Source organism: Nilaparvata lugens, chromosome 3 (assembly GCF_014356525.2).
Source record: "Nilaparvata lugens isolate BPH chromosome 3, ASM1435652v1, whole genome shotgun sequence".
NCBI classification, from domain to species: domain Eukaryota; kingdom Metazoa; phylum Arthropoda; class Insecta; order Hemiptera; family Delphacidae; genus Nilaparvata; species Nilaparvata lugens.
In genome coordinates, this window is record NC_052506.1 from 6,222,987 (window position 1) to 6,236,657 (window position 13,671).

The following is a 13,671-nucleotide window of genomic DNA, read 5'->3' on the forward strand; positions in this document are numbered from 1 at the left end:
AATCCAACTGTGATATAGCTAAAAAAATATTGTTATTTTTTGGAACTAGTTTCTTCATTTTATATCTGCTAATATACTATAATTATATATTATATATGTTAATATAGCATACTATTCTATTAGATATTCAGAACAAAAGTTCTAAAGAGCCCTCAATCATAACATTTTTTTCAGTAGGCCTACTACCAATCAAAAACAGATCATCTTTTAACTTACTGATAGGAATTTTTGCTATCATAATCATAATCTGTTGTTTCTTGATTTTCCAGTCCACTCTCGTCGGAAACACACCTTTGAACAGAAATTCATTTTCTCCAGTTTTCGGTACTGCTAGAAACGTTGATTTTATTTTTGCCAAGGATCTATAATCGCGGATAACTGTTGTAAAAAGTTCAAAGTAGAAACAAATAGACTTATCAGTTGCAGTGAAGGTAATTTGTAATACAAAATCTTCATTTTTAATGATAAATTTTATGCAGCTGCCATTTTGGATAAAAGTATAATCATTTTTATTGATGTCATCTTTCTAGTTTTGAGAAGGCCTTAGAAATAATGTATCACACAATGGGTGTTTAAATTTGAAATATTTGAGTTACAGCCCCTCATTTCTTTAAAAACTAAAACTTAAATCAGCCGCAATTTTGGATACAAGTATCATAGAACATTTTTGTCGATGCCATCTTTCTTGTTTCAAAAAGGCCTTTAAATGATGTTCGAGTTACAACCCCTAAGTCACCCCCTTATAAGGGGTTGAAATTCAGTTGTAGGTCAAAAGGTGAAGTATTTGACCAACAATTATCCTGAAAGATACAGTCTCCAATTTATATTGAAGGGTTCCCATACATATGACTCACTCTGTATAATAAATTAACAAAATATTTTTAATCTCATTATGAAAATTAAAATTTATTACTAAGTAATTGGAAAATATATTTTCGTGACTAATAAAATATAATTGATTATTTTAAACAAGAATGAACTGTTAATATTACATCAGATATACCAGTATCAGCTATTCTTTATAGACGGTAGTGAAAAGGCCGAGAATCGGCAACGCTTTTTTCCTATCTTTCATTCATGCCATAATAATGTGGATCTCACTATATAAAACCCTGACTGTGCTTGTGAAAGGATTTTGATGTATTATCAGTTGAGGTGGAACCCGAACCATCAGAATCTCGCAACAGTATTCTACACTTGTGCATCACTATAACTGATGTATTTCTCTATATTTTACACAGTAAATTGTGAATAAAGTAAAATACAGATGTATTTGCAGTTTTTTCTCTGTAAACAAACTTTTAATCTATATTTTCCACTACTGCTAAATACTGCTACTACGTCCACGTTATAATGGAAGTGGAGAAAGATAGGATCAACGTTGTCGATCCTCTGTCTTGTCAATGCCTTCCTTAGACGGTAGCTGATTAAGGTCTATTGATGTAATATTAACTGTTCATTCTCATTTAAAATAATCAATTATATATATTTTATTAATCAAGAATTATATTTTCGTTTATTTCATGATGAATTTTCATAATTGAGATAAAATATTTTCGTTATTGGTTATCCATCTTGTTTTCACTATTATTATTACTATTAAATTTTGTAAAACTTTAAAGTGAAAAAACACTCACATTCTTTGATGTGGCCACAATTTTCACTTCAAAGTTTTACAAGATTTAATAGTTATAAAATATTATGTTATGGTAATTAATCATTAATTCTTCATCATTGTTAAAAGACAATCTGGCAACAGAGCAAAGCGAGAAAAAGATAGCACTTTCCGCTTCATTGAATGATGGGCAAAGAAAGCAATACCATTGCCAATAACACTGCCATTATACCGTGGACCTCACTATAGTAGTATTATAATATACTAGCCGTCAGGCTCGCTTCGCTCGCCATATCCGTCTAGCCTGGACCCCCGACTGGATCGTCCAAGAATGAGATCAGCAGGCTCGCTTCGCTCGCCTGCATTTTTCATTTGCGCATTTTTATCATATGTTATCCAGTCGGGGTCCGCAGACTAAACGTCTCGCTAAACGGATATGGCGAGCGAAGCGAGCCTGACGGCTAGTAATATAATATTCCCAGGAATAGCTTCGATTGAAGTAGCAGTGCCCAATCAATTTTTCCGCGATAAGTGCATTTTTCAATCTTCAACTTGGTGCCAATCTAACAAAGTCAACTCAACTTAATGCCAACCTGACAAAATTATTAATTTAGTTACCAGTTAACAACTGTTCCGAAGAGGTACTCTCTCTAGATTATAGTTCTATATTAACATATGGTATGGCCTTTTTTCAATTATAATTAAGAGAATAAGAAGAATATACATGCTAAAAGACGAGCTGTAAACCCTTAAAAACCACCCTTAGAGTCAAAATATTGCCAAAAGATTTCTTAGTGCGCCTCTAAAGGGTCAACTGAACATACCTACCAAATTTGAACGTTTTTGGTCCGGTAGATTTTTAGTTCTGCGAGTGAGTGAGTGAGTGCCATTTCACTTTTATATATATATATATATATATATATATATATATATATCTATATATATATATTAATATATATATATATAAAATATATTTGGTTATTATATGTTTTATCTGCTATAGTGGGAAGATATACAGGTATCAGCTACCGTCTATAAAATGCATTGGCAGACAGAGAATCGGCAACGCTGTCTCCTATATCTTTCTCTACTGTCATTTTACCGTGAACCTCCTATCTTCTTCCACTGTCATTAAAACGTGGACCTCACTTTAGTAAATATTATGTATGTTGGACCTCACTCTAGTAAATATATATATATATATATATATGTTGCCCTGGCATTCAGCAGGTGCTACACCGGTGTAGAAAACTGACTCCTGACAGTTGATTGTTGTCAAACAGTTAGGTGTCAAAAGAGACGACAAGGGGGAATGGTGGTAGGGGGTGATAGGAGGGGTAAAGGGGGTAAGGTAGGGGGTCTGTTGTACCAGAGGCGCGTTTTTGGCCGGTGCCGGCAGGGGCGTTACGGTCAATTAGAGCCGAGAAAAGAGCGGAGCGCTGGAAAGCCGCTGGTCGCTCGAATCACATCACATCTAGCCGCTCAGTCGAGAGGAGCCGAGAGGTGATAGCTGCCGGCTCCAGGCCTCACGGTTAGGTCGCCTCATAATCAGGTGGCCTCACGGTTAGGTCGCCTCACAATCAGGTGGCCTCACTCAGGTGGCCTTACGGTTAGGTGGCCTCACGGTTAGGTGGCCTCACGGTTAGGTGGCATCACAATCAGGTGGCCTCACGGTTAGGTGGCCTCACAATCAGGTGGCCTCACAATCAGGTGGCCTCACAATCAGGTGGCCGCTCAATCAGGTGGCCTCACAATCAGGTGGCCTCACAATCAGGTGGCCTCACTGCCAGGTGGCCATGCGTCTTCTATCCTGCTGCTGTAGCTGCTACACACTGCTACTGGTTACTGGTGTCTTCTATAACTGTGCTTCCGCTGCCTCCGCGCTAGAACAACTGCCTCCAAAGTGCTGCCCTCAAGATCAGGTGAGTTTTACTAGTAGTTCTGTGAACAGTAGACCTCACGCAGTTTTCTCATCCACAGAATTATCTGATGTCACCTGTTTGAAATGTTAACAAACTCAGTTCACGTTTGAATTTGTATTCCGTATGATATAATTCATCCAGTTCCGTAACAATCTAATGAAAATTAGTTTTTTACAATCAAAAATACTAGTAGTTCTGTGAACAGTAGACCTCACGAAGTTTTCTCATCCACAAAAGTATGTGATGTCACCTGTTTGAAATGTAAACAAACTCAGTTCACGTTTGAGTTTGTATTCCGTATGATATAATTCATCCAGTTCCGTGATAATCTGATGAAAATTAACTTTTTACAACAAAAAATATGATAAATTCTTCAGCATTATTTATTTAATTGATTATTTCTAATCACCTATCAAATTTTTTTCATTCAATAAACTTTAACCGGGCTAAAAGAGGATATGAAGACTAAAGCTGCGTTTACACCAAAGTTATTAACAAAATGTTAATAGCTTGTATTTAAAGATTCTATTAGATTGAACACAATGTACCTAGAATACATTATGTATTCTAGGTACCTTGATTGATCATAACTCGTCATACACATTATGAACATATGTGTTTGTCAAGTTCCGTGTAAACGCAGCTTAAGTATATAATTTCGGGGCACCGAACTTCGCTCGTCATTTTTAATATCGGGGCACTGAGCTTCGCTCGTTATTTTTATTTATTGCGTCGTCAGGGCGCTGTTTCATAAAACTTATAAGTCACGTAATACAGGAGAATCACCATTCCAATTACATGCTCAATATGACAGAAAAATCAGCTGTTCCTGTATTATAGGATTTCTAAGATTTTACGAAACAGGGTCCAGAACACAATTCTCTCAAATTATCGTGTTTATATTTCACAGCTGGCTATTATTCCATATATTTTGCAAGTACTTTCGGAAAGGCCTTACAAGGTTATACTGTATCATTCACTAACTCAAAATTACTAGTAGTTCTGTGAACAGTAGACCTCACGCAGTATTCTCATCCACAAGTACCTTATTGAAACTATAGACCTTATGGAAATACATCAATAGACTGGCTTCTCCACACATCTGTGTAATCACTTCTCAGCTGATTTATGATGAATAATTCTATAGTCTGATTTTTACTCTAATATTGGCGTATGAAGGAGGCTCCTTTTTCCTTTTATATTATCCTTGAAATGCAAAATTTCCAAAAACCTTGTATATACGTCGACGCGAAATCAAAAAAGGAACATACCTGTCAAATTTCATAAAAATCTATTACCGCGTTTCGCCGTAAATGCGCAACATATCAACATATAAACATATAAACATTCAAACATTTTAACACTTGAACATTTAAACATTAAGAGAAATGCCAAACCGTCGGCTTGAATCTTAGACCTCACTTCGCTCGGTCAATGATAAATCTTGATGTTTTGGCAAAGTCAGACTTGTGCGCTGTAGCTATGAGTTCTAATATTACCTATTCATTTCTCACAAAGTAGGCCTGATCTGTAAAACAATTAAATCCAAAAATCCATCGTTTAACAAATCGATTCTATTTTTGAAATGACAATATGCACCGTTTCAACCCCCCACATACCAGTAGAGAGCTGGATATAGCCTTTATTACGTTCTTGAGATCAGTTTCTCCCTTATACTGCGAACGATATTGTCACCCTTTGGACAGATCAAAACAGAATACTGCTGCGGTCCAATTGTGTTGTGTTTGCAACCCCCCACAGGGTGTGACTCTTCTTATCAACACCACTATCTGATTAATTCGTCACAATATAACACATTGCGCCCAATAAACACATTGCGCCCTCACAACGATACTATGCGCTTTTGGCGAATTGTTGGAGAGTGTGAATCAGTGAGACAGAGTGTTAGAGAGAGAGAGAGGGTGAGTGAGTGTGTGTGTGAGAGAGATTAGAATAGATTAGATTAGAGTTAAGTCTCTAAGAGAGAGAGAGAGAGAAAGAAAGAGTGAGTGTAAGAATGAGGGAGAGAGTATATCCTTGAATAAGGAGATGGCAATGCCAAGGAAAGCAATTAATTCCATGATTTATTACCGTATCACTCGGTTCCTCTTCGTCTTCTTGTATTGGTTACTCCAATTTATGGACAATCACGTACCCTTCATTACCACACTAGTAACTAGTGTGTACAACTGTTGTATAGTGGTTTTGAAGATTTCGTATCATTTTGACGTGCCATATAATGTAGGAGCGTTGCGTTGCTACCTTGTTCATATTATGACGGATAAAGAAAGTACGGTAAAGTTAAGATTCTAAATCGAATTCATAGTGCATCTATTTGTAATTGATGATGTGTTTGTTTTTTGGAATAAATTGTTATTTTGATGAGTGATAATTACAGCTCAACCTAGATTTTGATTTGACTGTAGTATAAATTTGAAAAGGGACAGTTTTGGGCATAAGCCTGTTGTGCCTCCTCATATAACTGTAAAAATAATTGTACGACTGAGAAAATGAATAAATAAATATAAACTATATATTCAATCTTTCGTTACAAATTTTCTTTGCTTTTATACACTCCAGAGCAAAGCTCGGTCCCCCGATATTTATATCTTTATTTGTACCGAAACAGTAAGATACTTATACAAACAGCTGCTGATGAAGAGGGAAGTGCGTGTGTTCGTAGCGCATTAGGGTGATACCATATTAGGTATTTTTAAGGTGTTTTATATTTAATATTTCAAGGTGCGTACAGATTTACGCGCCGCGAACATGAGCAATTCACTTTTAATCAACTGATGCCAAGCTTTTTATATCTGTATATCTTACCGTTTCTGTAAAAATACAGATATAATCAGCTGATTAAAAGTGAATTGCTCATGTTCGCGGCGCGTTTATCTGTACGCACCTTACGGTGTGTTTTTAGGCGCCAACCTAATCAGCCAATCTGAGAGCTTCCTGCTCTGCCGACTCTCTGAAAACGCCCGAAAAAACGCCTAATATGTTATCGCCCTCAGTCTTTACGCACCTTTATCATATCCCAGACCTATTGAGACACCGCTCGATCAACCATCGATTGATTGAATGTGAAAACAGCATATAACTGGAAAAGGAAGTTTTAAATCTGACGATATATGAGGGAGAGATGTTTCAGTCTGAAATACGATGTCTAAATCCGTATATGGTGGTAACTTCAGTAGGCATTGATTGAATGCATTCATGGAGAATGCTTATAGATTGAAGTGAATAAGTTGAGATTGATAATTATTATTGAAAGAAAATCCATTAATTCATTTTATCATTTGATTAGCTAGTAGGTCTGTAAACAGTAGACCTTGCGCTCAGTAAGTTACAATGACCTGTTGTTATGTTTTCTCAAAAATTAATTTATCAATTTAAAATGTCTAGAAAAATCCTAAATAAACATAGAGCTTTCTGTCTTATCGTACCATGACGTGTCGTCCCGGAATGTGAGTGTGAGCGCTGTTCTATCAGGTCTGGCTGCCGTCGATACGCCTATCCAATCAATCCATCAGAGAACATTCTGTGTTGTCGTGTTGGCGGAAAATCGGTGTGTTGAAATTAACAAAATAAACTACCATAATGCTGATTTCTTTCAAACTTCATTTCTCACTTTCTATGATTTTAGAAATCAATTTCTTTTCAATAATATTTGTTGCAATTTTAATCATCAGATTGAAAAATAAAAATGTAAAAAAATGTTTTCTATCAATAACTCAAAACTCCGAACTAGAATCATAGCGTCAGATTATGGAAAGACAAAGTTAGTAGACAACTGTCTACTAAAGTTGATCGAAAGATACATTTTCAAGATGTTCGATGTTTTTGAACGGGTAGTATTAGGCGGGATGCACACCGGAGAAACGCATTTCGTGAAGCCCTCTTTCATGAAACTTGTTTCATGCAATCCGTTTCACTCGCGCATGCATACAAAAGAAACGTTCCCTGCTTAATCTTATCAGTCGATTGCGAGCAACTTTCGTTTCACGAAACGCGTTTCTCCGCCTACAAGTCCACTAGACAGGGAAAATTGAAAATTGTAATAACAACAGCATGAAGTTGTGGAAGTGCATAAACGAAGTTATAGGTGAGGACAGTATCAACGACAAGAGTACTGAACTTGATGCTCAATCCCTCAACAATTATTTCACAAATGTGGGTAAATTACAAGCTCAAACTATCAATATCCCTGATAATACTGTGATCGATTTCCTGAAATACAGATCGATAACACGTTTTTTATGAGACCAACGTGCCCAGTTGAGGTTGAGGCAACTATTAAAAATCTAAAGAACAACTGCAGTCCTGGTATTGATAGTCTAGGTAATATTACGCTGAAGAAAATAGCCAATTTTATATCTCAACCTCTCTCTTTCATTTTTAATAGATGCTTTGAGGAGGGATATTTTCCTGAGCACCTCAATCAGCCAAAATAAAAACCTCTATTCAACAAGGTGACCCGACTAATCCCTGTAATTATAGACCGATTAGTCTTATCAGCAACCTTGCTAAAATAATGGAGAAACTTATAAAGTCAAGAGTTGTTTCTTTCTTGAATCTTAACAAAATAATCAACAAGAACCAATTCGGTTTCCAAAATGGTAAAAGTACATCTGACGCTCTAATAAAATTCGTCAATACTTTATCTGATAAAATAAACTCCAATAAGAAAACTATCGCAGTCTTCCTGGATATACGCAAAGCTTTTGATACAATACCTCATAATACTTTGTTCAATAAACTGGAGTCCTATATGGTTTCAGAGGAGTCTCGCTTAAATTGTTCAAAAGCTATCTGAGTAATAGAACCCAGTCCCTAACCATAAATGATCAATCTAGTGTAACTAACTTAACTTCTTATGGTCTTCCTCAAGGTACTGTACTTTCTCCCATCCTTTTCATACTCTATGTAAATGACTTTTTAAATTTAAGACTTCTAAACTCAACTGTGATATCCTTTGCAGATGATACTGCAGCTATTTTTCATGGTAATTCATGGAATGAAGTTCATACCATAGCTGAAAATAATATGCTTTTAATCAAGAAGTGGTTAGATAAGAATACCTTGAGTTTAAATATTGAAAAAACGAATTACATAACTTTCTCTGCAAATAGAGTAGGACAGCCTAACGAGAATCAAGATTGAGACTCCATTCTCAGTGCAATTTAAACTTGGGTAATTGTGATTGTCCCACCATTAAAAAAGTCAATATACTAAGTACTTGGGAATCATAATTGATGAAAACCTTAAATGGGATGTTCATATTAAATACATATGTAGAAAAATTAGATATTTATCTTTTAAATTTTACCAAGTTAACAGAATTCTTATAAGAACCACCTAAAAATGATGTATCATGCTCTAGTCAAGTCAATTCTGCAGTATGGCATAGTTGTTTGGGGGGGGGGGAGGCTGTTTCAACTGTCATATTGCTGAATTATTTGTAGCACAAAAACTGATAATTAAAACTATATTAAGCAAACCCAGGCTCTATCCAACGGATATGGTTTTTAGTGATTTTGAGGTCATGACTATACGTCAATTATACATAAAACCGTAATTGAGTACTTAATAAAATATAGATCCGATTTTCCTCTCACAATAAACTCTACACTTAATTATTATAATCTAAGGGCCACTGCTAACAAATATGTAACCTATAACACTAATATTGAATGTATAAGGAGGCAGTTAATTTACATAGGTACTAAAATAATAAACCTCATTCCAAATCACTTTCTCATGGACAATAAGATCAGCGAAAAAATTAACTGGATATAAAAAACTGGACATACAGTAATTTCCTCTTTCATTTAGATTATATGACTCGAGATTTCTGCTCCAGCATTGTTTTTTTCATTTTTCAGTGGACTCGCTTACCTTTATTTTGAGTACCTATTCCTCTGTTTTTTCTTCTTCCCCCCATTTCTCTCCCTACCTTTTTCCCTCATTACTTCTCTTCTCTTCTTTGCCTGCCTATTACATGGGAAACCATAGTGGGCTAGGTATCTCCTCTCTTTTTTTTTCTCTTCTCCAACACACCCAACCACAAAGCCCATGGTTTTTTATATTTGTAACATTTTATTGTGTTTTATTTGTTTCAAAATTCTGTGTAATTTTGTTTTGTCTTGTTTGTGTGGTTTTAATTAATTGAAAAATTGAAATTTCCATCTTCAAGTTAAGATTCTCCCTTTTGAAGAGTGTAGATCACTTGTAGAGCCAAATCCTCCAAATATCATTTGAGTCTAAAAACCCGGTGGTTCCGAACCCACCGCAAGAATCATTATAATTTCCATATTCTCATATATCATTATATATATCCATATTTTGACCGAATTTGACTTACTGGTATTATCGATGATTTAGAACCGCCTTGACGAGCTGAGAAGAATGAGCTGATAATATGAATCAAAAGACTAAACTAATTCGCTTTCACGCTCATTCACAACATGGACTGTTTTCATTCAGTGCTATCATGCGGATTGTGCTGAGATACAGAATCAGCAGACTTCACATTGGTGAATGAAAAGAGAAATTATACTGGAAGAAATTTCACCGCCGTTATGTTATGGGAGTTAGAAGGAAGCGCAGTCAGGTCTTGTTTCCACGCTTTACAGGAGACCTCTATTCGAAACGTCAAGCTTCGACTATCACTGTCTGCGTCTTTTCTATTTCACTGCATTGATTCCATCTCAAATTTCAACCTTCAATATCAAATTGGAGTTCCATATCTAGACAATTTAACAACCCTGAACTCTGTAACTATGAACAATCATGTCTACTTTGTTAAGGATGTGAAAAGGCTAGAAATAAACTTTCTACTGGTGATATTTTTCAAAGTTTTCCGATTTATATTATATAACTAGTAGTTCTGTGAACAGTAGACCTCAGTATTCTCATTGACAAGTACCTGATTGAAACTATTTAGTGTTTGAAGTCTATAATAGACCTTTTGAAAATACAGCAATAAGGTGCGTACAGATATACGCGCCGCGAACATGAGCAATTCACTTTTAATCAGCTGACTATATCTGTATTTTTACAGGAATGGTATAAGATATAGATATAAAAAGCTTGGCATCAGCTGATTAAAAGTGAATTGCTCATGATCGCGGCGCGTATATCTGTACGCACCTATAGACTGGCTTCTCCACACATCTGTGTAATCACTTGTCAGCTGATTTATGATGAATAATTCTATAGTCTGATTTTCATTCTAATATTGGCGTATGAAGGAGGCTCCTTTTTCCTTTTATATTATCCTTGAAATGCAAAATTTCAAAAAACCTTGTAATACGTCGACGCGCAATTAAAAAAGGAACACACCTGTCAAATTTAATGAATATCTATTACCGCGTTTCGCCGTAGATGCACAACATATAAACATTTAAACATTAAGAGAAATGCCAAACCGTCGACTTGAATCTTAGACCTTACTTCGCTCGGTCAATAAGCTTTCAAAATGAAAAAGTTTTTTCGGAGAAACATTTCTTCCCCACCATTACTTTTTGAGATATGAGCACCCAAAGTTTAAATTTTTGGGTCAGAACATTTCAAATTAGGTAAGAGATTAATCGATGAGATTTAGAGGATAGATTTTCCATGGTATTGTTGATTGAATAAAACAAAAAATCGAAAATATCAATTTTTGAGAAAGTTATTCAATTTACTAAAAATAACTTTTAGTTGAGCTATTTTGGTAATTTTGGGTAATTGTATAAATTTCTCAAAAATTTATATTTTCCAATTTTTTTAAAAAAATAACTCTTAGTTGAGCTATTTTGGTAATTTTTGGTAAATTGTATGAATTTCTCAAAAATGTATATTTTCGAAAATTTTTTGTTCTATTCAGTAAACAATAACCACGGAGAATTTATCCTCTAAATTTCATTGATTAATCTCTTACCGAATTTGAAATGTTCTGTCCCAAAAATGTAATCTTTGGGCGCTCAAATTTCAAAAAGTAATGATGGGGAAAAATGTTTACCTAAAAAAACTTTTTTATTTTGATAGCTTGATGATATTAAAATAGAAAAACTTTGAAAAATATCACCAGTAGAAAGTAGTCTATATGTTCAGCCTTTGCACAGCCTTAAATCATTGCAGATCAGGATTGACAGTAATAATTCCAATTTGTTTACTCTTACAAGCTGTTTAATTTTGTAGTTTGACAATTTTATGCTACATCTGGACCTTCTATATAAACCTCCAGGGAGTCCTGGCTACATACATGTAATCATGAATAATAATGTTTGCTTTTTAACTTATCACAAGTCCCATACAAATTGAAATTTTCGAGAATTATTATTCAAACTTTTCCTATCTCACAAACCTTAAAACATTTATCAATTTATTTCATTCACACATAATGCACAAATCAAAACAATGATTGGGAGAGAAAGAACAGAATTAATCAAGAACTATTTCTCCCCCGAATTTAGATAGTTGATCAGCAGATCTGAAAAAGGTTAGGGTTCTTATAATATTTAAAAAATTTAACGTCCAAATATATAAACAATAGAATTTTGGTTAATACTAGTAGTTCTGTGAACAGTAGACCTCACGCAGTATTCTCATCCACAAGTACCTGATTGAAACTATAGACCTTATGGAAATACAGCAATAGACTGGCTTCTCCACACATCTGTGTAATCACACATGTCAGCTGATATGATTTATGATGAATAATTCTATAGTCTGATTTTTACTCTAATATTGGCGTATGAAGGAGGCTCCTTTTTCCTTTTATATTATCCTTGAAATGCAAAATTTCCAAAACCTTGTATATACGTCGACGCGCAATTAAAAAAGGAACATACCTGTCAAATTTCATGAAAATTCATTACCGCGTTTCGCCGTAAATGTGCAACATATAAACATTAAGAGAAATGCCATAGCCACCTCTAATATAAGGCCCCGGCCTATGATATTGCAACGTCTCAGCGTAGGTCTAGAATCTAATACATGATTTGTGAAGAAGATCAGCTGGTATTTAAAAAAATCTTTTTCACCAATCATGTATTAGATTCTAGGCCTACACTGCGACGTTGCAATATCGTAGGCCGGGACCTTGTATTAGAGGTGGCTATGGAAATGCCAAACCGTCGACTTGAATCTTAGACCTCACTTCGCTCGGTCAATAAAACATGAAATAAAATTGAGCATCAACTAGGTGTTTTTATACTATCTTATTAAATTTTATTCTGACTGTTTCAACAATTCACAATCAAGCAACGTCGTTGTAGTAGGCCTACTTAACCATATATCTTGAAAACAAGACGACTATCATCGGATAGAAATGTTCCGTACTAAAAAATTGGGCCTGTGTGACTCCTCATTTGTGAACGGCCAATGAGAGTGAGAGCGTTTACTACGAAGGTGTTAATCGCTTGTGATTGGTCGAAGAGTTGAATTTGTTTGAGAGTTGGAGGAGGGATATTTTTTTGACGTGAAGTACCGTATTTGTTCGATAGAATGCAGCAGTCTATGGAACAATATTTTTGTTGTAGACTGATGAATTTGAAGGGGCTTTAACGAATTATACCATTTTCAACAATAATTTTTAGACAAATTTTCGGGTTAATGTTAAGTTGGTCCGCACTAATTGTAACTCCCGAGTCTATCATCTAGAAGCGTACAGGTTTACCAATACTACTATTACTTCTAATAGTAGGTATTACTATTACTATTACTAAGTAATAGTAGGTATTGGATTTACGCGCCGCGAACATGTGCAATTCACTTTTAATCAGCTGATGCCAAGCTTTTTATATCTACAGTATATCTTATACAGTTTCTGTAAAAATACAGATATAGTCTGCTGATAAAAAGTGAATTGCTCATGTTCGCGGCGCGTATGTGTCTGTACGCACCTTATAAGAGGGCCAACTGTGCCCTAACTTCGCCCTCCTAGGTCAAAAATAGAGGCAGTCATTCTATTCTAATCTAGAAGCCTAGACAATAATCAAATTTGTTCAAAAAACCTCAACTAACGATCCATACTATCTTCAACGATTTTTAACAACATTTTCGCGTTGTTTGAAGTTGACCTATACTTATTGTAACTCCCGAATTAATAGTATTTGGAAGCCTAGAAAATAATCAAGTTTGTGTAAA

The 13,671-nt window shown here is 35.1% G+C and overlaps 1 protein-coding gene across 1 annotated transcript in view; it reads left to right on the plus strand.

The window, feature by feature from the left end:
• The first annotated feature begins 3,078 nt into the window (after positions 1–3,078).
• LOC111045740 (probable G-protein coupled receptor Mth-like 2) overlaps positions 3,079–13,671 on the plus strand; it is a 53,550-nt gene continuing 42,957 nt past the window's right edge. Inside the window, exon 1 of the mRNA XM_039422702.1 lies at positions 3,079–3,537. Within this exon, the coding sequence (XP_039278636.1) occupies positions 3,412–3,537 (126 nt within the window). The 5' untranslated portion in view covers positions 3,079–3,411. The remainder of the gene's footprint in view (positions 3,538–13,671) is intronic.